Source organism: Ictidomys tridecemlineatus, chromosome 6 (assembly GCF_052094955.1).
Source record: "Ictidomys tridecemlineatus isolate mIctTri1 chromosome 6, mIctTri1.hap1, whole genome shotgun sequence".
NCBI lineage: Eukaryota > Metazoa > Chordata > Mammalia > Rodentia > Sciuridae > Ictidomys > Ictidomys tridecemlineatus.
In genome coordinates this window covers 160,092,393-160,120,340 of record NC_135482.1, presented here as the reverse complement: position 1 = coordinate 160,120,340, position 27,948 = coordinate 160,092,393, and the positions used below count along the sequence as shown (strand labels likewise).

The window sequence follows — 27,948 nt, the reverse complement described above, 5'->3', positions numbered from 1 at the left end:
TTTGAAGACTGGGGTGCAAGATGGAGCTGAAAAGAAAAGGATTGGTGGAAAGTTTACGTATAGAACAGACAGATATTTCCCATCCTGACCCCCCATATGGCTATAAAAGAAAAAGGAACATTCAGAGGAAAAAGAGTCTGGGCTATTGCTATGGTTTGAGTGTTTGTCCTTTCCAACACTCATGTTAAAATTTAGTCGCCATTATAATAGGGGGTGGGACCTTTAACAGGTGATTAGGCCTTGAGAGCTCTGTCTTCATGGGTGGAATTAATGCACCATAAAAGGGCACGTTTGGCCCCCTCTTGCTCTTCACCCTCTCACCTTCCGCCATGTGATGACACAGCCTGAAGGCCCATGCCAGGTGCTGGCATTATGACCTAGGAATTCCCAACGACTCAAATTATAAGCCAATAAAGTTTCTGTTGTTATGGGTTACACAATCAGTGGCATTCTGTCACCGCAGCACAAAATGGACTGAGAAATTTCAACAATAGTGGCAGAAATAAAGCATTCGGTAGAAATTTTGAAGAAAATGTTGAAAACTTCTGGCAGTAGAATAGGAAGGGCAAGAGGCAGCAAATAAGAGGGGGGAAAAAAAGGAAACTAGAGCATTAACCCAAGAGGTACAATATGCAAATAAATGTAATAATGCCAGGGAAAGTACATAGAAAACAGAGAATTTCCCCAGAACCAAAAGACTTGAATTTCCAGATGAAAAGAGACCCCTGAGTACCTAGCACAGTGGAGGCAAACAGACATGCACTAAGACACGTCAACAAAACATTTCAGAACACCAGGCATAAAGAAAAAAATCCTAAGCAGTTCTAGAAAAAAAACCCAAATGACTGCAGGGGAATGGGAATGGCCTCGGGACTTTTCAGCAGCAACGCTGCAACCCAGAACACACTGGGATAATTTCTTCAAAATTTTGAGAGAAGATAACTTCCTAGAAGTGTAGGCTTCTAAGAAGAGGGGGGAGACTACATATGCTTTCAGGTGTAAAATGTCTCAAGAAATTTATGTCCCAGATATTGTTTCTCAGGAATCTACTAGAGGATGTGCTTATTGAAACAAGGAAGTAGACCGAGGAAGTAGAAGGGATGTGGTTCAGAAACAGGAGATAAGCCCAGCAGGGTACAAAGGGGCTTCCCAGGATGAGGATGAAGGAACGTTCTAGATGGCAACTGGACAGTACCAGATAGGAGGACAGAAATCTCCAGGGAGTATTCTTTCCAAAGTGGGAAAGAGCAAGTGTTTATTTCTTTGAGCTCTGTTCAAAAATTTGGTCCAGTGTTAGTAGTAAGTACATAAAAACAAACAAGATACAAAAAATGTAGTGTACTACGTAACTCATACTTGTGAATATTTTGATCATTGTAAAAGCTGAATGATGATTTAATTTAAAAGATGTTATAAACCATTTTGGAGGATGGTAGGAGGATTAGTGTGTACATGTTACTGGGTGGCTGAGGGTCAGATCTTTATCTCCTGAGCAGGAAGTAGAAATATTAATTATATAAGTATTGCATATTATCTATATGTGTGTGTATATATATCAAATAACCTGTATGTAGTGTAAGCATAGAATCTAGAAATGTGGAGCTAAACAGCAGAAGAACTAACTAAAGCTATTGAAAATAGCTGTTTCTGGAGAATCAGGTGAAGAGGGAGGCTATTGTTTCATAATGATCCTTGGAGAAATATCTGACTTTCTAAACTATGTACTTGTATTGCCTTCATTTAAAAAATTACTGAAAACATATATTATTGAAAGCATATGTCTATACAAATGTTGATAACACCATTAGTCATAATATTAAAAAAGTAGGCACAATCAAAATGGCCATCAGCCGGTGGAACAATGATGTAATGTAGTATGTTCTTCTATAAAAAGGAGCAAAGTTCTAGCACATGGGCCTTGAAAACATACTACATGGAAGAAGCTAGTCATGAAATATTATGTTTCTATGATTCCATTTGGATGCAATGTCTAGAATAGACTAATCTACAGAATGAGAAAGTCAATTAGTGGTTGTCTATGGCTGAGAATTTGGGAAATGGGGGTAGAGAGAAGTAACTGTTAATAGGTACAGAGTTTCTTCTTGGGATGATGAAAGTGTTCCAAAGTTACATAGTGTAATAGTTGCACAATTCTGTTAATAATAAAACCCACCAAATTGTGTAGTTTTAAAGGGTGAATTTCATGGCATATGAATCCTATTTCAATAAGGCTATTATTTGGAAATGGAAGAAAAACCAAAAATAATGTCTAATTCCTAGAGTTATTGTGAAGAATAAATGAAATCATGTATGTGAGGGGTCTAGTCCAGAGCCTGGTATAAATATTCAAAGACTAGTTCACACTCACATAGTGGTTACTATGTGGCAGGTGCTCAGTTTTTGCGTGTGTCAGTCCTCTTTCTAAATGAGGACCTGAAGCCAGTGAAATGAAATAATTTGCCCAAGGTCACATGACTAGTACAACAGTAGAGCTGAGGGTGCTAGGGTTGTGGCCCAGTGGTAGAGTGCTTGCCCGGCATGTGGGAGGTACTGGGTTCGATCCTCAGCACCACATAAAGATAAGTACATAAAATAATGTGTCCATCTACAACCAAAAAGTATTTTTTTAAAAAAAAGACCAGTAGAGCTAGGGTCTGACCTAAGCGGCTGGTCTGGTATCTACACCCAACCGTGCCCTCCCTTGCTCATGTGGCACGCCTCCTGGGCCCCCAGTGGGAGTTGGAACTGTGCGTTCCCATTGGCCATCCACTCTCCAACTGTTATGGTTCTGAGCAGACTGCTGGCGTTTGGCCTTTCTATATGTCTATGTCCTCGGCTATGTGGACATTCTAGCAAGCCAGGGACTGTGACCATCTCCATTGTCTTCATCCCCAGCCCATTGTATACTGGGGGCAGTAGAGAAGAGCCAGGGGTTTGTCCTGAAAGTGAGGAAGAGGAAGTGAGGAGAGGTAGAGGAGCTAGAAAAACATGAGATAATTAATGGCACAAGGCATCTAAGGAAGTAGAAGGTAAGATTAAGACCATAAGGAGGAACCGGTGACCTCAGGAGAAGGAAGAACCCTTCTAGAAGGGGAGGGATGGTGGATCTTGTGAGCCGGGAGGGTTCTAGATAAGGAGGTGCCCACCACATCACTTGGCTCTTCACAGTCAGTAAGAGGCACCAGAGGCATCTTGGACCAGGAAGGTTTGTAGAAGGATGGAGAAGACTGAGGCATGAGGACAGACTTTAGGTGCCCAACCTTTTGGGGTCAGTGATTTCTTAAAGGGGTGATGAATAAATACGTTGGCCCTTTGTTCATGCATGCATCATTATACATGTGATTTAAGCATCTGTGGGTCCCAGGCTGAGGACGCCTGCTCTCAGAAATTAATGAAACTGAATAAAAGTATTTCTGGGATGTAAGATGAAGTTCATCAGCTTGAATTTACAGAAGTCCAAGCCTGTTTCTGTGACCTTCTTCAGCAACATTCAGAGACTGGAGAGTAGGGTGACCTAGTAAATTTGGGACTGAAATTGAGGACTTTGGAACAAGCCGTGGGGGTGGCATGAAGTCACGGGGGCACAAGAGGGACGTAAGGAAGGAAAAGCAGAGGCCAGTGGAGAAGTGGGAGAGATGGCAGTAGAACCTTTAGAGAAATCTACTCTGGGTGCAGGCCATGATGGTATGAGCTCTCTGTAGAGAACCTAAAAACAACTCTAAAAACCAAAGCCAGTCTTCCGTTTATGATCACAGTGCACAAGCTATTTAAAACACCAGCCATGATTAAACATTCTTCTCAGAAAAAGTCTGCATCTAAGACCTAAGCAACTGTCTGCTCTAGGTAGGTTTACACCACTAAGAGGCAGATAATGAGATTAAGATTGAGGGATGGGGCGGGGCTCAAAATGGTGAAGGCCCCCGGATGTGGCTGAGAGCACCCAGATGATGTGGACTCAGAGTCGAGCTGATACTCTGTCCCCTGGCTGCTTGTAAGCAACACCCAATTCAATGGCTTTCATCTTTGACAAGCTAAACATTGTCTGAAATCCTAAATCTTTCTTTTCACTTGAACCATCCGCTAGCCATATAGCTAGGCGTGTTTGATTATCTTCAAATGTCAACTCTGCTCAAATCTGCATCTGCATCTTATCACTATTTTTTGACTCCTCTCTTAGAGATGTCATTTATTTGCTTACATGTTTTTCTTCTCACGGGACTTTGTTCTCTCTGAGATCAGTGATTGTGCCTTCTTTGTCAGCCAACAGTTCTGATAGGCACTCTCACGCTCCTGGAACCCAAATGCTCAAATATGTTTTGCTCTTCTTTGTAGATTCCTCGGGTCTCACATGACTGGGCACCAGTAGATACAGAATGCTGCTGCTTTCCCTCTCCCAGGTAAATGATCTGCTTGTCTGTTCCTGTTGATGAAGCATGACTGTGGGACCCTCATTCTATCCTGAGATCACAAGACTGTGGAAGCAGATGAGGGAGATCCATAGTCCCCACAACTTCACCCTTAAGACCATTAAGACACCATGCAGAGTCCTCTAAAGGACCCTGAATGAGGAGTTTCCACAGAGCGGATCCCACCAGCATTTTGCTGCTTTGTAGTAGGACCAGTCCTGTAAAGGTGATGCATGGGTGTTCCTCTGATTTCCTGAAAGAATTCAGGAGCTTCCTAAATCCTTTCTATAACTTATTCATTGGGAGTAATTATGCTGCAGAGAAAACAGGTTCTCATTCACCTCCTTAGTCTTTCCTGGGGAACCATTGCTCTCTGTCCAGAACCATATAAAAAATGCACTGGATTTCCAGCGTTCCCCCTGTTCTCCCCACTGTCTTCCCCTAGATAGTCCCTGTGTACTTCCAAGTAAACCTCTCTACACCACTGGCTAATGGAGAAGGTAAGTCAGAACAGTTTGATTTAGCATTTGAGGTCAAAAGCAGGAATTTTCTAGAGAAGAAATCCAAAAAGCAAAGTAGTCTAAGAGCAGCCCCCCAACTGGTCTTGACAGGGTCCGTGGCTCCTAGCAAAAGCATGGGTCCTAATAGAGTAATCAGATACCTTCAACTACCCGTCTGACCTGGGAACCCAGCCAGATGGTATATCCTCATTGCTAAACAGCAGATTCACTACGTAGTTTCTGGGCAGTGTGTAGACTATGCTTAATATTAAGTCAACATGATTCAAGGTGTTACACAATTTTGACAACCAACATGAGCACGTGAAGATTTTCCATTTGAAGATAAGAATTTGTCCTCAAGACAAGCATCTGGGATTTGGACATAGAATGAAGCTTCCCTCACAACCCTGCTAAGTTTATAAAATCTGCATTTAAAAAAAAAAAATCTGGTCTGTATGAAGCTACCCATCTAATGGTAGCAACTGCCTGTGTGATCTGTTGTTCTTTATAGGGAACATCTAAATAATTGAAATCTTTAATTGGGTTAAAGAGATCCTTAGCACATAGGTGTGCTATAAATAAAAGAATTCGTAAATAATATAGTAACCTTTGCTTTTCAGGTCCTTCTCTTAAAGAGATCATTCTGGTTTTTTTTTTTTTTGGTACCAATAAGATCATTGTTAGGGGACTCAAGAGGGCTTTGGTTTCAGCCGGGGCGGGGCTTTCCCAAGGAAATCCCTTTCGCTTTATCTCAGGTGTTCGGCCACATTTTTCCTTGGTGCTTTCAGTAGAAATGAATAATTTGCTAACTCTGCTGTAAGTAGGTAAACGCCTGGGCTTTTGCTTTTGTAACTAGGCTCAGTCAAAAAAGTCAAGGTAGCTGGCTGGCCTTCATTTGCTATCTGCGATCAGAAAGGCTTAAGTAGTCCAGGGCTCACTTAAGAGTCAGCTGGAAGAAAAAGGAAGAGAAGGAGATAGAAAAGTGCTGCAGAGGAAGTGGTAGAACGTCCGCATTTAGTGTGACCTGTTCTGTCAGGTGATTATTTTAAGGGGAGGGGACATGAAAAAAAAAAAGTTAAGTAAAATGTCCTTATAAAGACAAAATCTATTTCTTTCCTGGTTGATGATTTGTCACTCTAGTCACTTCCTGCCTTGTGACCACACACCCGGGCTTGACAAAGCTGTACTGCAGTTCAGAAAGAAGGGGGTTTCTGGTCACACACCAGGACGAACAAGGAGTTCTTCTACAAGGTAAATTTTGTTCATATCCTTTTGTCCTTTGTAACTGCTTGTGAGGTTGTTGGGCTGTTTCTGGGGATTGTGGCTTCGGCCTCCAGCGGAGATCTGGGCACCTGTCGCCAGAGTCCTCTGTGTACCCTGCCTCCTGAACTGCTCAGGAAGTCTGCAGCCACATTGTGTGATGCCCAGGATGGGGACTGTTAGCTCTTTGAATTGGGCTCTTCTCAAAGTTTATCTGCAGTTTATCACTGCCCCCAAACTATGAGGGTTTTTTTTTCTCCCCTTTTAAAACCAAACCATGTTCTGATTTATATCCATTGCTTTATTTCAGGAAGGCTATTTACTGTGATTTTATCTACTTTAAAACATTTTCAGGAAAGTGCATATTGATCATTTGGATTGCACTGCTCATTAGCCTAATGGAGTAGGTTAATTTTAGCTCCTGTGGTTCTGTTTTTCTAAAACAAACAAACAAAAAACCCTTCTTTATGATACTTTAGTGGCTATATTAACATCTCAGGTCATATGTTACCAAATGTGATACAAGTTATTTGAATGATTTTTGGCAACAAGGGTTTGTTAATGGGTGTGCTTAATAACCACACAGAATTAGAGGTCTTCTTCTCTCCCTTTATTCTCTAAAAATAAAAGCAATTTGTGTTGCTAAATTATACTGTTTTGTCAACTAGTCTGAATTATTTGTTAATATTTATGGCTATACAAATGAACAATCAGTGAGATTCTGGAGCAAAGCCTTCTATTACAATAGATTATTCTTATACAGTTGATTTGGGATATTCATTCCAGAAACTTCACTGAAGCATGGATATTTTGCATTTTGTAGCATCAGCTTTTATTTGTCAGTATCAAATCAACCTAAGAACCTTTGACAGATGATAAACATAAAAGTTATAGAGACTGGAAATGGATGCATTAATCAGCATACTTATCAAAACCCAATGTTTCTTAATCGAGTGTTCGTAACTTGTTTTCCATAATTACTCCCTCAGGGCAACTTTTTAAAAAACTCTCTGTAAACAGAATGGAATTTACCATTTACTTATAAATGTGAAATTCTGGTTACATCGCAAAATGTGACCATCAATATCATTTTGTACATCTCATCTGAGTCATAGTAAACTGGAAAAAATGTGGGATTGCCAGAAGTTTAAACCTCAAAAAAGATTAAACACTATGCTGTCTTATTGTAACTAAAAAGAAGAAGAAGAATATAAACTAGGACATAAAGGAATGTCAGCACTTTTTTTTATATTTGGGAAGGAATATAAATAATTTAATTCAAATCAAGTTTATATTGCCAAAGCATCGAACTGGTTTGCTATAAGGTGTCTCTTCTTTTTCATTCCCTCTCACCCCTGTAAAGTAAGGAAAGGGCGAATCAGCTCCATCTTTTGCCTTTTGAAGAAACTGCTGTGGTGGAATGGACGGGAGTTTGGGAGGACATTTCATTTAGCAATCCTAGGGATGTTTTTCTCTGTGGCATTTAAAATTTTTATCTTCTTTGAAAATTATGCCTTGAAACAATCATTAATGAGAGAAACAATTTCATTGTTTTAACTTCGTTTATAATTCTATCTCTGAACCCTCTGTGGAAGGGAAAGTCAACAAGTAAAGTCTCATTAAAATGTGTGCATCGATGTTAGGACAGGAAAAGGACCTCTGTGGGCACCCAAATCTCTGGATGCTCCAGACCTTTATATAAAATGGCATGGTATTTGCATAGAACCTACACACATCCTCCTGTGTGATTTAAATCATCTCTAGATTGCTTATGATACCTAATGCATTGTAAATGCTATGTAAATAGTTGCTATATTGTATTATCTAGGCAACAGTGATAAGAAAAAAAAATCTGCACATGTTCAATACAGACGCAAGTTCTTTTTAGAAGACTTGCCATCTGAAGTTGGTGAAATCCGTGGATGCAGTACCCATGAATGTGGAGGGCTGACCGTAATGGTAATCCTTGATATTTATAAGGCCTTAGTGTGTGTATCTTGGTGTATGAGCTTGTTGAATCTTCTCAACTACCTTTTTAGAGATGAGGAATGGGCTTAGCTCTTAAAGGAGCTGGCCCCAGGTCACTGTTGGACAGTGGCCAGGGTTTCAAGCTCTGGGCTCCCTATATCAGTTCCCAGAGCCTCTCTTCATTGCAGCATGCTTACTCCAGGTGTAGAGGAGTACAGACTTTCATTACTGAAACTGACCATAGAGGTCTTGGCACTTGGTTTTGAGAGGTAGGGAGGGAGAAAGAGGAGAAAGAAACAGAGAAAGAGAAGGTATTTATAAGAAATCCAGAAACATTTTCATTTTTATAAATAGATATCATTGCAGATTTCATATCATAATAGAACAAAGAAGTATCTTATTAATGAACAACTCTCCAAAAAAAATTTTGTGCCTTCACAAACTTGCCTTAACCCACTTCCCCAACCTTATTTCTTGTCACTTCCTTCTGCTGTGGCCCTCCCCTCCCCCCGTGTGCCTACCCACATTCAGCACCAGACCACAAGCCACTGGAAAGTTCTATACTCTTTCACTCCTTTTCACTCCAACTGTTTCTTTAATTGCTTTTTCCACCTTTATCAGTAACATTTCTGATCATTTTTCAAGGCTCACTTCCAGAAACATACCCCTTCAGTGGTCTTCCCTGTTGTCTCTACCCATCCCCCATCCCCCAACTAATGGGTGTGTGTGCGTGTGAGTTTGCTTGGTACGTTTATCTTAGTGTAAGTATAACATTCTCTCTGTCTCCTGGCACAGTGTAGGTGCTAATGATATTTATTGAAATGAACATTTGTCACAAGTACTTTTTATCAGCTTGTTGCATATGCATGGAAGTCTTTGATTTGACTTCTAACTACTGAGCTCCCACAGTGATGGAAGACACAGCTGTCATTGAATGAGTTTTGTCTAACATGCTTCATCTTTGCCAAAGCACTATTCTACTTTCTAGCCTCAAGGCATCAAATGGACATTGAGCTCAAGAGTTTTAAGAATTTATAAAATAGGGTTAGTGGTATAGTTTGGTGATAGAGCTCATGTTCTAGCATGTACAAAGCTATGGGTTTGAGACAAAAGAAAGAAAAAAGAGAAATAAAGAGGAGAACATTTAAAAGAATTATACAGTACCTTGGCATACAGGAAAAATTATAACCTCATCGTTTTAGTGTAAATAGTTTTATTAAGCTAAAAATTAGCTAGTCTTACAAAAACTACGTACCAGTAATAGGCTTTGATGACAAAGAGCACAAGAACAAATATCAATAATTTCTACTTAGTCTCTTTGGGTTATCTTTAAAAAATTCTTAAGGCAACTTCTTGTTTTTGTCTAACATGCTTCATCTTTGCCAAAGCTCAAGGCATCAAATGGACACTGAGCTCAAGAAATTTAAGAAAGAATACAGGAGAGTACAAGGGTACAGGAGAGACGGAAAACACACTTTAAAATCAGGTTGGGTAAAATAAAATTAAGAAATGTGCTCAGAAGATTATATTTATGAGGAGCCAGAAGATTATGAAGTCAGATTATAAAGGTGGTGGACTTTAGGACTAATAGCAGATTTTATAGCAGAGTGACATCATTTGGATTAATTTGTCTCTCTAGAGTTGTTGGTTTTTTTTGTTTTTTGTTTTTGATGGGGAAGGGGGTAGTTCTGGTAGTTTCCCAGCTCACAAATATCTAGTGAAATCATACCATTATGAGCATTACAGAAATTAAACTTAGAATTAGGGTTCATCAAAAAATAAAAATAATCAGTGTCACAAATTTGAAGAGTTTCAAATATTTTGCCGGATGGAAATGCACTTCTTAAATCAAAAGCATTGAAGCTTCTTTGTGTTTACATTTTAAAATCCCAATGTTCCCTCCTAATTAGATGTTTGTCTCTTAGGGGATCCCCCTCCAGTTAGCATCTCCTTGTCCCTTTCCTCAGTTCCCTTCTGATTCCACTTCCTGTCTTATACCAGAGACTCTTCTCGTTGTTTTGGTTTGTCAATTTCAACTATTACATTAGTCTTCCCAGCAATTGCATAATCACTTCATCTTGTAAAATACTGTAAGCAACAGGTGGGAGAGGAGTTTCAATTTATTGCCCAAATAATAACAGCTCATACTTACCGAGCTACCTGCTTTGAGTTGGGCATTTTTTTCTAAGTGCTTTAACCATATTAGTTACACTTCCAGCCCTTTCTATTTTTTATTTTGAGACAGGGTCACCAGAAGTTGCTGAGGCTGGCCTTGAACTTGTAATCTTCCTGCTTCAACCTCCTGAGTTGCTGGGGTTACAGACGTGCACCGCCACACCTGACTTATTTAATTTTCTACAGTTGAGTCAATGTGGCATCACCTATCGAATTCTAGGGCCACCTTCTGGAATAAACAGGCAGTAAACCATGATGCTTATGTGGGCCAAACTCCTCAAGTTGAGTTCAAATAGTCATAATGTCCCCAAAGAAGTGCATCCATATGTCATTGCTTCTATGAGACAGACTATTCTGGGTTGGCAGCAGTAGCAGGAGGAGTACCAACAGCAGCACCACTTGGTCCTTCAATGCACTTGACTGAATATTTGAGTTTTACTAACTTGTAGGCCTTGAATGTATCATAAAACGTGACTTCCACTCTCAAAGGCTTTAAAAGGATCTTCATCCTTGAAGTTTAACATAATTTTAGTCAAATAGCGTTTACATTTTCTAGTCTGTTGTGACCCCTAGTCATGAATAAATCAAACAGTTTTTCATTTATACCCAAGTACACCTATCTGTCATTGCACAGTAAATGGCCAAATATAAGTGTTCTAAAAACTGAAAGAATAAAAGGTCATTTTAATTGTGAGTGGAAGAATAGAGGTAAAAAGTGACCCACATACTGAGTTAAAATAAAGTTTTGCTCAACTTCAGAGCCAGGGCGGTGTCAGTCCCACTTACAAGCTACACAGAGACTATTTCTCAAATATGGTCAGTTGTTTTTCTGGCGGAAGGAAAAGCTAAGCTGTTAAATTGAGGAACTAGCAAAGCCACAGTTCTGTGGTTGCAGCATTGATTCTTGTTTTAGTCTACTGCTGGTTATATGGACAGATGGACAAGTGTCATTCTCTCTCTCTCTCTCTCTCTCTCACACACACACACACACACACACACACACACACACACACACACACACCCCTTCCTTTTTACTCTTTTTTTTTTTTTTTTTTTTTACATTTATACCTCCCATTGCTGAGCTAAAGTGGAAAAGAGATTACATTCCCCACAGCAGACACCGCAAGATACCAATTTTGGCAGGCAGATGAATTAGGCATGTGAATTGCTATCTTCCAGATAATTTGTTTTCCTTTTTACTCTGGTTACACTTTCTAGAGGGAAGTGAATTAATGAAATAATGACTTGCATTTAAATAATACTCTGCATTTTGGCCCCTGATCACTAAAAGTTAGTAGTGGTTTCTAAAATTTATCCAAGCTGTGAATGCAAATGTGTGAAGAGTTGCATAAATGTATTTGTGTAAATTTGCATGTTTTTCTCTGTTTGCCATCCTCAGACAAAATTTAGGATTAGAAGCGTGTTTTCATTAACCTCAGTTGGAACACTGTAAAATAGAGATTTCTTTTTTGTTGTTGTTTGTTTGGTACCAGAGATTGAACCCAGTAGCACTTAACCACTGAGCCATATCCTTAGCCCTTTTAATTTTTTATTTTGACACAGGGTGTCCCAAAGTTGCCTAGGGCCTCACTAAGTTGCTAAGGCTGTCTTTGAACTCCTGCCTTAGCTTTCCAAGCTGCTGGAATTACAGGCATGTGCCACCACACCCGAAAAAATATAGTTTTTTTAAAAAAATTTAATTAGTTGTAGATGAACATACAGTATTTTTATTTATTTTTATGTGGTGCTGAGGATTGAATCCAGTGCCTCACACATGCGAGGCAAGCACTTTACCACTGACCTACAGCCCAAGCCCCAAAATATAGGTTTTTTGTGTCTCCTTGACATCGTTGGCTCATCCAGGCTGAACACCCTAATCCCCAAACCTGAAATCTGAAATGCTCTGAAGTTCAAAACTTTTTTTTAAATACTAACATAATGCTCAAAAATTGGGGGCTTTTGGAGCATTTGTGATTTCAGATATTTGAATTAGGTTCTTTGCAAATATTCCAGTATCTGAAAAACTATAAAATCTGAACAATTTCTAATCCCACCAAACATTTTGTTTAAATGATTCTCATTTCCCTTCACCAGAAGGACCAGTTTGAAGAAGGAAAATGGGCTATAAATTCCTTATGGAGAAGACTAGGTAGGTAATGAACACAAAAAGAAAGTAAGGGAAAAAAAGGAACATGTATGTATTTTGCCTTGTTGAGTATCCTTTCTTCATCTTAAAAATGCAAATTGACCCTTCTGCACCATTTCCAATGGTTTATAAACATTTTTTTGAAATTTCTCCATTCGAAAGATGGAATATGATGGTCACCTCGAAGGCCCTTTTCAGATCTTTCCCCTCCCTAGATGTCTTTCACGTTGACTTTTCATCAGAATATCACCAGTTCTGTTTCTTACCTGTGACCACCGAAAACCACAGCTGTGACAGTTCTCCTGACTGGTGATGACCGCATGATTTTCCTCCCTGACCCCCACCCTCCTGTACTTTCAATGTCTTGATTCTCCCTCCAATACTGTATGAATGTCAGCTTTTTAAAAGTACATGTTTTTTTAAAACATATGCTTTTTACAGGTTTTAAAAGCTGAGGGTCTGCAGTTCCTATGCATGAAAGAAACAGATGTAGTATAAAGTGAAGAAAATGGGATCAGATTTGGATTCATATGCCAGTCTTTTTCAGATGTGGAGACTAAGCAAGACTCTTGAACTTTTGACACTCAGATTTCTTATCTGTAAAATGAGGCAACTACTCACTACTCACTGGGTGTGTCCTTGGTCCATTTTCCCACGTCCTCAGCCAGTGTGTCCACCTATTACATTTGCTGGTTGTTATGCCAAACATTTGAAATATGTTGTTCTTTTCTTTCCACAAATAGTTATCTATGTAAAGTTGGTATCATTATCTTCTTATCACAGATGACCAAACAGGTTCCTGGAGGGTTAAGACTTGTCTAAGGTCACAGAGTCAGTAATCTGGCAGAGTCAAGATTCACTCCTTGCCTCTTTTCCATTTTATGTGAGCAGTTTCTTAAAAGTGCAAATCATGTCTATTTAAACTGCATTGTATCCTCTGACTTCCCCACTAGATGCCTCCTGATGATACATCTGAATATTCCTTTCCACAATTGAGTATTGGATGATTGTTCCTAAGGCTGCATTACTGTTAGCAAGAGATCCCATCTTTACCTTTGATGGGGCTGCTGGCATACCAAACAAGTTTGAAAAACAAACAAATGCTTGAAGATTTTAAAATAACCAATTATGAAGGTATTTGAATAGGCTGTTTAGCCACTTAAGTCTTTTTTGTCATTGAAAATTTTGACAGTAAAAATGCTGTAGTATATCTCACTGTAAATTGGTACTGGCAAATATTTGCCAACCAACTGTGACTTTAAAAAAGAAAAATCAAGGTAGCCATGCATGCTGGTGTATACCTGTAATCCCAGAAGCTTGGGAGGCTGAGGCAAGAGGATCACGAGTTCTAATCCAGCCTCAGCAACTTATCAAGGCCCTAGGTAATTTAGCAAGATCCTGTCTAAAATTTTTTTTAAAATGGCGGGGGCATTGCTAGGGATGTGGCTCAGTAATTAAGCACTCCTGAGTTAAATCCCCAGTACAAAAAAAAAAAAAAACTTTAAAAAGTCAAGTATATTCCATCAATTTAATATAAATTTCCTGCCTTAATTTATCTGTAGCTCCTTCCTCCACCCCGCCAAAGTGAGCTTGTTATTTGAGATTCTAAAGGAACATCCCCAAGGAGCCTATTGAAAATGAGATTACATTATTAAGAATCTGTTAGAAGCAAACCAGACTCAATGGCGCATGCATGTACTCCCAGAGACTCGGGAGGCTAAGGCAGGAGGATTGCAAGTTCCAGGCAGCCTGGGCAACTTAGGGACACCTGTCTCAAAATAAAAAGCAAAAAGGGCTGTGAGTGTGGCTCAGTGGTAGAGCACCCCTTGGTTCAATCCCCAGTACTCACCCTCGACACAAATAAGTAGAAGCTTCTGTTTCCCATTGCTAATATACCAAGGTGCATTCTACATTGTCTATTTTTTCAGCTCAAACTTTACAATGGATAAAAATGCCTGGAGACTTAGGGAGTGGAAGAGCAGGTAGAAGTAAAGCACAGGGTAGCAGAACCAGTTCCTGAGCACTGGTGCCCCTGAGGGAGAGGTACAGCACTGCCCTTCACCGCAGATACCCAAAGACTGCTTTGCTTCTCATGACTCAAGATGGATGTGGCTGGGATTTTCTTAAAATTGCTGTACATTTTTTCACCCTGGCCCCACTTCCTCAACTGCTAAAAGGTACTTTCCACTGTCAGTGTCTCAAGCAAGGCTGAGCCCAGAATCCTTTAACCAATGAACATGACATCAACTAATACCCATGCTGTTGGCTTCTGGTATCATGTACCAGTTCCGCCATGTCTGTGGGAGCTTCCTGAGCTCTGGATGAGAAATATGGTAGAAGAACTAGAACAGCCAGGCCAAGAACTTTTGGAGACAGAACATGGGCATGAAATCTAGATTTACAGTCACCCCACCCCCACATAATACGTGCACAATTAAGTGTGATTTTCAGGTGGTGACTCTACTATATCATATAATTCATAGTGGAAATTGAAGTTCTTCCCCAGGAAAGTTTTGTAAAAGTTCTGTTCTCTGAAATTTTAATTTTACTTGTACTCTTACTTCCCTCCCTCTTTTCCTCATTCCCTGCTCCCTCCCTTTGTTCCATAAACCATGCATGTTTTTGTTTTTTTTTTTAGGTTTGTTTGTTTTTTAAACTTTAGATCCTTAAGATGCTAATTGATGTGTTTTTCTCTTGACTTGACTGAACCAAACTACCATCCTGGTGGCTCTACTTCTCTTTGTGGACAAGCTACTGACTCACTGTGAGACTTTGGGGAGTAACTTCACTCCCTAGGGCCCCATTTTCCCATCTCTAACATCTCCAGTTCCCTCTTGACTTTGCCAGTGACATAAGGAGGAAGCAAGGTACACAGAAACCAAAGTGGCTCTAGACAGGATCCTGGTGATGTCAGCTTCCTATCTCCTGCACGGGTGCAGTGAACAAAGCCGAAGAGGCACTGGCACCTGCAGCCGCCTCTGCTGGAGTTCTGCCTCCTGCCTCCCTGGCTTCAGTCTCACCCAACCTGCAACTGTCTCTCCTTGCTTTTTAGAGCTATTTCTTCTGCCTGGAATACTCCTTTTCCATTGTGTCTACTGGGAAAACTCTTACTGATTTCCTAAGATGCAGCTTAATGGTCGGCATTCATCGCTTTCTCTGGAAAGCTTTTCTCTCCTTCTCCTTCCCTTCCCATCCCAGGCATAATTAAGTGCTTCCTTCTCTTGCGCTCCTAGAGCACCTCAATGCAGGTGTCTTTAAAGCACTCGCGATAATGGTGTCTTTCGTTTGTGTGAACATTTTGTTTTACTAGACTGTGTGCCCGCCCCTCAAGGCCAAGGAGTCTTTGCTCTTCCTCTTTGTATTTTCAGTACCTAGAACAAGGCAAGTGCTTTGTGAGACAGGAGTGGATGACTGAGGTGTGAAGGTCATCAATAAAGAGGACCTTGGTTTCCCCCAGAGTGAGGTGGCATACAACAGACAAACTCAAAAGCCTGGTGGTGACCTGGCTCTTCTTAACACTCCCTTTAAGATGTTGAGGAACTAAAGAGACATCTAGAACTTTTTAAAGGAGCTCTGGTCTCAAGTAATCAGTAACTCTAATTAATATGAGGACTTTAAAACAATCCTTTTGAGTAACCCAGGAGAAAGGCAGAACTTTGAGATAAAGGAATGCAATGGCCAGGAATCATACATAGCTCAGTGGTAAGCACCTAACCACCATTCAGACCTCGGTGATAGAGATGGATCTAGTGGCCAGAGGCACTAGGAAAGGCAGAAGTATGTGACCCAGTTATTTACCCTCAGTTCCTTCATCTATAAAGTGGAAATAATAACAAGACTTCGTAGGACTGTGGCAAGAATTAAACGTGATGATGATGCATAGAAAACATTTAGCACGGAGAAACCACTCAGCAAACATCAGCGGCTATCACTATCATCCAGCTGCTCTTCTCATTTGTCCCTTAGCTATTGTTTTCACTGACTCCAAATAGATAGGCTTTCTATGGAGAGAAGATGGATTAATAATTCCCCGTACATAAAGAAGAAAGCTGATTGATCTTCCAGCAGTCTCCCACTTATCTATTAAAATCCATTTTACACCATTTAAGCAGAATGCCTGCTTAAAAAATTCCTAAGATTGATTTCTTCTGGTTTTGGAGGCCAGGAGGTCTAAGGGTAAGGAGCCACAGCCTTCTTGCTGCATTATTCCATGTCAGAAGGAAGAGAGCACAAGCAAGAGAGGGCGGGAAGGCCCAACTCGCTTTCACAAACAAAGCAGTCCTACCATCAGCAGCAGGAGATTGATCAGGGCTTTGCCTAAGCACCTCCCAGCAGGCCCCACCTGTCAACACGGTTGCACTGGGGATCAGGTTTCCAATACGTGAATTTGGAACGCATATTCAAACCATAGTACTAGGTCAAATGTCACCTCCTCTGGGCTTTGGCTTTCCACAGGAGAGCTATTCTTACCTCTCCTGGTAGATCTAAAAAGCCTCCCTGTATTCCAGTGATCAAAGTCTCTCTCCGACATAACAGGCCAGTGCCATTTCTCATCTTTGTATTCTCAACATCTAACACAAGACCAGACATATAATATATATTTGGCAGATGTCTGCTGAAGGAGTAAATATACAAATGTATGGATTTGCTTAGTGGCAGACATCTAGCATTATGGGAAGATGGATTTCATGGTCCAGGGAATGATATGCAAATAACATTCAGATGAGACTCTACCTCTACATTGAATGACTCTTTTACTCCTTTTTTTTTCATATAAGCAGTTCATATTGGAATAACTTTTAGAGTTTAAAAAAAAAGTTACAAAGATAGTATACAGAATCCCCTAATACCTGCAACCCAATTTGTAACTACTCCAAATAAATAGATTTTCTGTTATAATTTTTTTGTTGCTGTTCTTATTGTTTTTTTCCTAATTGCCTTCCCCCAAAATTTATTGATTTTTTAAAACTGACATATATAATTGTATATATTTATCATGGACAACATAATGTTTTGAAGTATATATTCATTGTAGAATGGTTAATCCAGGTAATGGACAAATGCATTACCTCACATAGTTAACATTTTGGTGGGGAGAACACTTTATATTCATTCTCCCAGCATTTTTCAGGAATATAATATATCATTATTACAGTACTCACCAGGCTGTACAACAGACCTCTTGAACTCTTCCTTCTGTCTTCCAGTAATATTGTACCCATTGGCCATTCCCCCACCAACCACCACCATTCTACTGTCAACTTCAATGAGATAACTTAAACATAATGTGCTTCAAGTTCATTTATATTCCTACAATTGATAGAATTTTTTCCTCTCTAATTTGTACTGGGGATTAAATCCAGGGGTGCTGTACATCCTTGACCCTTTTTATTTCTATTTTGAGACAGGGTTTCATTTAGTTGCCAAGGCTGGTCTTGAACTTGCCATCCTCTTGCAATCTACCTTCTGAGTTGCTGGTATTAGAGCTGTGTGCCAACTGCATCTGGCAAATTCCTTTTTTTTTTTTAAGAAAAAAAGACTGAATATTCCATTGTGTTTATGCCTCATGCCACATTTTCTTTATCTGTTCATCAGTTGATGGATACTTAGGTTGTTTCCATTTCTTGGAGTGCATATGTCTCAACATACTAATTTCATGTACTTTGGATATACACACAGTAGTGATATTGTTGTATTCTATATTAGTTCTACTTTTAACTTTTATAGGAATCCCCATAGTGTTTTCCATAATGGCTACACTATGACTTTGTTACTCTTGTGTTCATTATTTAAGGAAGTTGGAATTGACTCAGAAGATAGCCAAGAAAACCAAAAAAAAAAAAAAAAAAGATTTGGAAAATGATCCCTTAAAACAAAAACAAAAACTCTGATGGCAATCCCCAAGGCAGGTGATGAAATTTTTATGAATTGAACAGCTCCTATAATTCCCTCTGAGGATAGTCCCAAGAATGAGGGAGTTTTAATCGTATCAGAAAAGATTTAGGTTTCAAGGTAGGGATATGAGACACCAGCGAGTCTGTAGAGCTTCCTTATTTGGCTATTTTTAAGAAAGGAGCAGATGACTCTCTTTCTGGGACAGTTTGTGCACTGTCTTGCCTAGATACTAGGAGTGAACTGGATCAGCACATCTTAAACTGTGTGGTGACATCTCAGAAAACAGGTTGCCACATACTGTTAGGAAAATTGCTCTGGGCCGAACAGCTGAGCCTTGTGCTAAGTGCTGCGGGCCCCCCACCTGGGTCCTTGAGGAGGATGCACCTGGACAGAGCCTTCTGGGCTGTGCTGCTGAGGAAAGAGCTGGAACAGAGCCTCACCCCTAGGAGCCAGGATGGGAGGGAGTCGGGGAGGGGGCTGGGAGGGGCCCCTCCCCCTGATCACTTCCCCTAAAGATACCTTGGGGCCACAGCCACAGTTGCTAAGGGCATGTGCACCTATTTCTAGGATCATTTGCAATAATCCCTAACCCGACTCTTATTGGTCAGCTACTGAATAAGTTTTTGGAACTTTTAAGGTGGAAGGGACTTCTCTCTGTATATGGATGAGGGAACCGGGGCAGAGAGAAAAAGATGGAGCCTGAAGTTACATAGACAGGCCTGGATCTCCTGACGGCCAAGAGCAGCACTTTACTCCCTGCTAGTTATTTTCATTTGGGTCCGTTTGGAGGTCTTCAGTGTATTAATTTCCCAATATCTTTATTACAGATGCTGATTTAGACATTTGATATTTTCAATAAGCTTCTGTGGGATTATCTCATTTAGTCTTTTTTTCTTCTATGCATAGATATTTCTTTTTTTGCTTCATTTTAAAAAAAATCTTGAGAAGATTTTTCATTGTATTAACCATTTTGCAATAAATTACTTATAATCTACATATTGCATTTGAAACTTGACATTGAGCTGTGGGCTTCATGAGACCGCAGTCTCTGTGTCCTGCCTGTTTGTAACCTCTCACTCCCATCAGCCTTAGCAATTGGTTAACCATAACATTAACCATAACCATTTTCACATAGACACATAGGTGAAGTAAAAGGAGGTGTGAATGACTTTAAATATTGAGGCAATTGTGCAATAGTGAATAACCAGCTAGTCTTCGATAACATTCAACTCTTTGAAAAGTTGTATTTGGAATACCCTGAGTTTTCAGTAAAGTATGGATCTTAAAGTCTTGGTGGTGAAATGTGAAATGAAGGGTAGCCGTGGATTTTCAAGATTGTACCAGAAGTATCGTCCTTTGTAGCCTGGCAGCTAAGAGAGCAGGACTAAGACACAGAGGTGTCCCCACACCCCAGTTTGGAGTATCCTCTCTGCTTGAGGAAGTGAGTTTGGGCAACTTGGCAGAAAACAGAGGTCTCAGGAGTATGCTGAGGAGAGGAGGTGAGGAGGGGAGAACCTCTCAGTTACTGACAGAGCTGGGCTCCTGGTGCTGTCTCTACATAGCTTCAGAAGCCCCCTAATTGAGTGTGCAAACAACAGAGGCTTCCAGAGCAATGTCAGGATAATCAAGTTTGGAATAACCTGGCCTGCTGGCTTCCTCTGAGTGTTTGCATGGCCTGAGAGTGTCAGAGGAGAGCCACTGGATCTGTCCTGTGAATGGCCTTTCCCAGCCCTCCTCTCTGTGGCTTTGCAACAGAGACTACAGAGATAAGAATTCTGTACCCTGGAGCAGCCCTTGGGAGAATCAGTGTATTTGCAGGAAGAGAAAAAGACAAATGGGGAGGAGATTTTAACTTGATAAAAGGATCCATAAAAGTCTCCTTAAGTGGCCATCTGTGTTAGAGGCCATTTATAATTATTTGATTTCTGAAAGTCATTTTAAAATGTATTTTCAGAATCATCCTTTGTGTAAAAGTTAATCAGACCTGTTCCACAGAGAAATGGTATCCCAAATACATATTGCAAATTACTACATTCTCAAAGTTAGACCCATTAAGGTGGTCTATTTTGTAAAATGCTAGGTGGTGGGGTACAGGATTGATTAGAAGCAAAGTTTTTTCCTTATATAGTTTCATCAGAACCACTTTTTTAAAAAAATATGAGTATTTTATTTTCTTTTAGAATCTTACATCTTTATTTTCCATTTGCTTAGTCTCCATACACTACCACAATACTCTACATTGTTCTAGATGACATGTTTTGGATAACTCTTAGTTTCCTTGAGGTGTCTGGAAATTGGATAACCTCCCCGTTGTATGTGCACTGAAATTACTGAGGTAGGCTAGGAATTTGAGTCCTGAGTATCCAGTTTTACTTTAATTGCTGAGTTCAGTTGCAAGAAAAGTGGGGCACATTCAAAAGAGTCCCTTGGTGATGTGATGCCAGGTTACAGATGCCCTCTGATTCCAGCGGGTTACATAATTGGGTATCATGATTCCGAGTCACAACACCAACTAGCACAGTTGCTACCACCTTTCAGAAATGATTGTGGCCCATGAGCATCTCGCTGTGGCCAGGCTACCTTCCCGCTATTTCTGCTTCTTTTACTATCAGTTCCAGAACTCACAACATTCCATTCACATTTGTGCGTTTACTTTAGAAGATGTATTTTCTTTTGCAGATTCTTTAGCACTGGGGTCAGTAGTAAACTCTACAAATGGTTTCTGAATGGAGACTTCAGTGAACTGAGTCAAGTACTTTCATGATAGTATTCTCAGAAATTCCCTTTTATGAGTGCTCTGGGAAATACCGGCAATCTTTAAACAGAGATTCAAATCTCACTGACGTAAAAGAATGAAGAGAATTTGTGGCTTTTGTGTCTTGGGAGAGTTATTTGATTGTCTTAAGATTTTTTAAATAATCCTATAAATTTAAATAAATGAACAGCCAGTAGTTTCTTTGCCCAAATGTCTTGGGATTCTACGACTATTGATTTAATAAATTTAAGAGCTCACAGAAAAACTAGCAGCTAGACGTGACCTAGATGAATGATTTGTCTTCTTAGATTTATGACTTGGGCAGTGATTCAGAAACAAAGTTCCAAAACTTACTCCTGATTTGCAAAGACCTTCAAATGGTTCCTGGCAGGGCATACTTAGATGATGCTGTCATTAAAAAGGGCTGGGATCTGGGGTGTAGTTCAGTGATAGAGCATATGCTTAGCATACGTAAGGTCCTAGGCTCAATCCCTAGCACCAAAAATAAAATAAAATAAGGTCATGGTCAATGCAGGGGCAGTAAAGCAGAACTAATGAAAGCATTCATTCATCCTCTGAGAGACACATGTCTTCTTCAGCTCCTTTTTTTAGTCTCCAAATCCCTCCTCGTGCCCCATCACTGCTGCCAGTATTTGCAAAACTGAAAACCTCACCAGATATCCTTATGAACCTTATCAACATAATCGTAACCCATACCCTCAAACATGCATGAGTTCAAATGGGTATGTTTTTGCCAGGCAAACACAGAGACCATGTCTATTATTCTAAGCTCAGCAACATCCTTTTAGAAATGCTCTGATCTGGCTGGCAGTGGTGCCTGCCTGTAATCCCAGCATCTTGGGAGTCTGAGGCAGGAGGATTGAGAGTGCAAACGCAGCCTCAGCAAAAGCAAGGCTCTACGCAACTCAGTAAGACCCTGTCTCTAAATAAAATACAAAATTGGGCTGGGATGTGGCTCAGTGGTTGAGTGCTCCTGAGTTCAGTCACTGGAACTTGCCCCCCACACCCCCCAAAAAGAAATGCCCTGATCTGCATGTTTTTATGCTAATTATGTCCTCTTCCTTAACCTTTGTTTTGGGAAAATGCTGTCATTTTGTACTCATTCAGTTATTTAAAGGGTCCTATCCTTAGTTCTGGACTTCAATGGTCCTCTCACAGGTAGCACCATCTTCTTCCTACTCCATTCATCAATAACTGCATTTATAAACCCGGATCAAATTATACACATTGTCTGGGTGCTTATAACCATGTATGATGTTAAGGCTTTTCAACTCATTGCACCTTCAGTTTTCTTAGCTATAGAATTAGAGGGCTGCAATAAATTATTTCTGAGGTTCTTTCTGTCTCTACAAATTAGGTTGTGTTTCCAGAACCTCCTGCTCATTGTGAGGATGAAAGAAACTGTCCACATGTCTATTAGAGTCCAGCAGAAGCAAACACTGTCTCTACCACTTCAGCCGTTGACCATTCTTTCTGTAGTTCATGCACAGCTCAACCCTCTTTCCTCTTGCTTTAGCTATTAAATTGCTGAAAACTTTGGGTTTTTTAAAATATGAAAACATTCTCATTATTTGGCTTCCCCAAGTTAAATCTCTTAGGAAAATGTTGTCACAGATGCTAAGGTTTTTATTCTTGATCTACGGGCTGTGTTTTTAAAAGTCACTGGTTTTAAAATAACCTTTCTTTTTTCCTTCTGAAGTCTGTTATGTGAATGGCCATGTGATTTTTACAGTGAAATATTTTCTCTAATTTCTCAGTATACCTTGCCATGGTCTTTTTTTGTACCAGGATTGAACACAGAGGCGTTTAACCACCGAGCCACACCCAGCCCTTTTTATTTTTCATTTTGAGACTGGGTCTCAGTAAGTTGCTTACAGCCTCACTAAATTGCTGAAGCTGGCTTAGAACCTGTGATCCTCCTACCTCAGCCTCCCAAGCTGCAGGAATTATAGGTGTGTGCCATCACACCCTGCATACCATGATCTTTCCATATATTTTTTTAAGATTTCTTTTATTCAACACTGTAATTCTTTTGTTTCTTCCCTGGCCCTGTTTTAACACTAAAACAAGCAGCCTTGTTCCCTGCCTGTCCTTATATTTCTCACTGATCTCTTTCACTGCTCTAAAATCTAACACTCTTAAGTCAAAGAATAGGACCAGGTTTGGATTTGGAGATCCTGCTTATCCTCCTTACTTTTAGCATTGTTTCTTGCTTTTAGGGCAGCTTACTGGGTCAGCATAGACACACCCTACTTGAAACAAAGAACAGGGCTTGGTTTATAGTAAGCATTCATAAATTGTGTGCTAACTGCATTAATTTGTCTCATAATCCCATAAACACTCATGAATTGAGAGGAATTAAGATGCTTAAAAATAAGAAGGGCCCAGCTGTAGGGCTGTAGACCAGATTTTAGCACCAGGCCTTGCTACAGTAAGGGGAGGGAGAGCCTGTTATTCATGCACATGTAAGGAGAACCAAGCCAAGTCGGATAGGACCATTAGTACAGGATACAAAGTTACATATTAATTTCTTTTTATTTTTTAAATTTGATACCTGTGATTGAACCCAGGGGCACTTAACTATTGAGCCACATCTCCAGCTCTTTTTAATATTTTGTTTAGAAAAAGAGTCTTGCTGAGTTGGTTAGGGCCTCACTAAGTTGCTGAGGCTGACCTTGAGCTCACAATCCTCCTGATCTGCCACTGTGCCCAGCTTATATATTAATTTCTAAAAACAGAACCCTTGATCTTTCTAACACATGTAAGCATGAGTTTCGTTGGCTAGATTGTGTGGAAGGTTTTCAATCTCCCATGGGCCTATGTGAATTCTAGATGCTTATTGAATAGTTGCTGAATGAATGAATGAGTGGTCAAGAGTCTAACCAGAATCTGAAGGTGTGGGGTTGAGTAGGCAGCCTGGGGGGGAGAGGAGACTTCAGAACTGGAGTCTTGATTGCTCCCCTCCTACCTGTGTGATCTGAGATATGCATCTTAACTTTTTTTCTGAGCTTCTATTTCCTGCTCAATAAAATGAAATATACAAATCCAAGCCATTAGCCTATATAGAGGGACATTACAAGAAACGTAAAACTGTGTTTGCTGAATCTCACAGAGCCATTTTTGTTAATGCCTGAGTGAAGATTTTGCAATAAGATTTTGCAATAAGAAAATCAATTGGTTTGTCTTCTGTAGATGGGGTGAGCCATATAACTAGTGATAACTGCATCCACTTCCAGAGAACCCAGGTTCGATTTTCAGCACAACTTCCAGCAAATTGAGCAGGGTCTTGGGCGTGCATTTTCAGTATTGTACATCCTCCGGCTCTCATATTTCACCTAGGCTTACTTTCCCACTCACCAGTTACAGTACATAATTGGTTTCATATAGTTGGATTTGAATATGTTTTGTAAATTGGTTCAAATTAATTTCTTTGGAGAAAGATGTAGAGAGAAGAAAAGAAAGAGAAAGGGAGAGGAGGAAGGAGTCAGAAAAAGAGAAAGAAAAGGGAGAGGGAAAAAAGAGAAAGTAGGGAGGAAAGAAGGGAGGGAGGAAAGAAGAAAAGTCAGACAGTTTGTGTCTCTTGGGAGTTACTGTGATGTGAGGATGAGATGGCTTGTCTGTATAGTTAAGCCCTCAATAGTTTCTGTCTTCCTTCAGCAAACCCAATGGACCAATACCTTCTTAGATGTATAAGACAAATAAAACAATAAAAAATTTTATTAAAAACAAAACTGGATTCTAAAATGAATTGAAATATAGCAACATAATTCTGTGACTTTCCAAATCCTACGCCCTGGAGTTCCCACAGATGAATAAGGTGACAAGGAAAGAAGAGATACCATGCAGGGGAGTGTTTGGAGTTTTTCAACCAAAGATTCTTCTTCTTCTTCTTTTTTTCTTTTTGGTGGTGGTGCAGGTGTTCACATGTAAGGTTTATGTTAACAAAGGGTTACTTGGGGAAACAAAAGTTTGAAAGCACTGACATTTTCCCCTGGCAATTGGTGGACAATGGATTTGCAAAACTGTGTGTAATGCAATTTGACCTTTAGATTTCAATGTTAAGACGGTTTTCCTTTTCTGTGTGGCTGTTGATTGTCCTTGAGAACAAGTACAAGGTTGTAGAATGATGTGAAAATATAAAAATGGAAATTAATTGGAAAAATACTATCATCAATCTAAAATATTTTGAAAAACTGATATATGTATCCAGGCTCAGTGCTACATGCCTGTTATTCCAGCAACTTGGGAGACTGAGGCAGGATGGCAAGTTCGAGGTCGGCCTGGGAAACTTAGTGAGACAATGTCTCAAACTAAAAATTAAAAAGGGCTGAGGATGTAGCTCAGTGGTAGAGCATCCCTGGGTTCAATCCTCGGTACTGCACCCCACCCAAAAAAATCGATAAATTCACTAAAATGTTCAAAATATAATTCTATTTAGAAATACTGTATCCTCCACACTCCAACTCCACTTATATCCTCCCCACCAGGAAATCCTGTAAGCTTCAGTAGAACTCCTATTGAAACATACTGGTGTATGTGTGGATTACAGAGGAGTTTGAAGAACATAATCCATCTTTTGTTTCCTTCTCTCTCCAGCCCCTAGAGGGCAGCAGTGATGCATAGCGAATGGGAAATTGCTCAAACACCAACCAGCATGTTTTTCAGCAAGACCAGCTTTTCTGAGAAAGTGCCTCCGATTCCCTTATATGAATTATTAGAGGGTCAGCTTCCTTTTTTTCAATCTCCAAAGATGTAGAGAACTTTGATTGACCCCTTTCAAATTTATAAAATGTGATTTTCATCTTTGCCAAACATATTCATTTTAAATATGATTGCAACGATAACTCTAAAAAGACATTTACATGTGGCTCAGCAGTAGAGTGCTTGCCTAGCATGTGCTAGGCTCTGGGTTCAATCCTCAGCACCACATAAAAATAAATAGAGGGTATTGTGTCCAACTACAACTAAAAAATAATTTTCTAAAAAAACATTTACATAAAAATTACGCATTTTAGTTATATATTTTTGTGTAACAAACCACTCCAAAATGTTGTGATTTGTCGTCTCTCTCTATTCTACTGGTTAACTGAGCGCAGCTGGGCAGTTCTGTTTTTTTGTGATGCTGGCTGGGACCGTGATCATCTGAGAGCTCAAATGAGCAAAGGTCCAAGGTGGCCACATCAGGGAGCTCAGCAAGCAGAACATGTGGTTCTTTTCTGCTGGTTCCTTTATGTGCCTTGAACATCTCACAGCATCAAGGGGGAGTGTCCCAGGATTGAGCATTCCAAAAGGAAGGAAGCTGGAGTTTCCTGGCATAGACATTGCTTCTACCATCTTCCAACAGTCAAAACAATCACAAGATCAGCCCAGATTCGAGGGAAGGGAAATAAACTCTATCTCTGGATATGAGGAGACTATTTCCACAGGGAAGGGAGAAATTGTTGGGGGCTGTCCTTGGACACCACCACAGGGAGGGTTGAGAGGAAGCCTGTTTTTGACTTACATTTTGGAAAATCAGAAGGAAATCATAGGCAATGCAGAAGAGCACTTCTTTATCTAGTAAATGGCATTTGCTTCTGAACATGGTACAAAATTGAGGGTACACAAAAGTCATTCCTATGTTCTTCTCCTCCCCAGAGCTGTTACATAAAGTAGTGAAAAAATGGCCAGAGGATCGGTATCCGATGAGGAAATGATGGAGCTCAGAGAAGCTTTTGCCAAAATTGGTGAGTAGACCTGGTACCTTAGTTGCACAGCTCTTTTCTCTATTGAGTAGCTCTGGGTGATGAAACTGTGACATGGGCCAAACAGCAGCAGTGACAGGAAACCAATGGGGTTGGTTAAAGGAAACTTAATTTTAAAAGATTTGCTTCAAGGAAATCAGTTCTTTCTGTATCAAAACATGGAAGAGTGACTTTTTGACCCGTAGCTTTTGTCTGGAGTTAGTCCCTATGGGTCATCCTTTCTGTCTTGTCTGTTTTCATTGGTTTCCTGTGACACATTTTCTCTTAACTTTTTATCACTAAACCTATGGTTTACTTAAGAGTTTCCAGAGAGTTCCTTCAGATTCTGTTGCCAGAGCCTCTGTTTTGAAATTCTGACTCTTTAACTGTGAATGTTGAAAGTGATGCCAAAGCCCAGATATAGTAGCAACATGCCTCTTGTGACATTGTGACTCTTGAGGGTCAGGACTCAACCTTGAATGCCCCCCCCCAATTCTCTCACTTCCCCTTATTCTTCTCTACCTCTAAAGACTGTGCTTGAACGTCCCTGAAACTTCACTGTGCTGTTTGCATTACAGACACTGATGGCAATGGGTACATCAGCTGCAATGAGTTGAATGACTTGTTTAAGGCTGCCTGCTTGCCTCTGCCTGGGTACAAAGTAAGAGAAATTGCAGAAAACCTGATGGCTACTGGCGATCTGGACAAAGATGGGAAGATCAGCTTTGATGAATTTATCAAGGTGAGTATGATGTAGAACACAAGGAGATACATTTGGAACTTGGAACTTTAATTCAGTTTCAAAAAAAAAAAATCGAGAAAGACATTTCTACCCTCCTTGCTTCATCATGATGTGTTCTTTCTTTTGTGATTTTCTTCACCACTCCTTGGGTTTCTAAAGATACATTATACCTTTGCAGGTTTTCCATGGCCTAAAAAGCACGGATGTTGCCAAGACCTTTAGAAAAGCAATCAATAAGAAGGAAGGGATTTGTGCCATCGGTGGTACCTCAGAGCAGTCTAGTGTTGGCACCCAACATTCCTACTCAGGTAGGCTGTGCTAATGGGTGGGGACCTTAGATGGGGAGGGTGTTGGGAT

At 40.1% G+C, this 27,948-nt stretch overlaps 1 protein-coding gene across 6 annotated transcripts in view; it reads left to right on the top strand.

The window, feature by feature from the left end:
* Window positions 1-27,948, top strand: part of Lcp1 (lymphocyte cytosolic protein 1) — an 80,731-nt gene that overhangs the window by 23,010 nt on the left and 29,773 nt on the right. For 5 of the 6 annotated variants that reach the window (XM_005341248.5, XM_021720795.3, XM_040281511.2 and 2 more), the window contains 5 exons: window positions 4,333-4,397; window positions 6,047-6,157; window positions 26,764-26,852; window positions 27,428-27,591; window positions 27,770-27,899. In XM_005341248.5, coding sequence (XP_005341305.1) covers window positions 26,789-26,852; window positions 27,428-27,591; window positions 27,770-27,899 — 358 coding nt within the window. In that variant the 5' untranslated portion in view covers window positions 4,333-4,397; window positions 6,047-6,157; window positions 26,764-26,788. Of the gene's footprint in view, window positions 1-4,332; window positions 4,398-5,793; window positions 5,943-6,046; window positions 6,158-26,763; window positions 26,853-27,427; window positions 27,592-27,769; window positions 27,900-27,948 lie in introns of those variants that run through there. The other variant, XM_078015987.1, reaches the window with a different exon arrangement.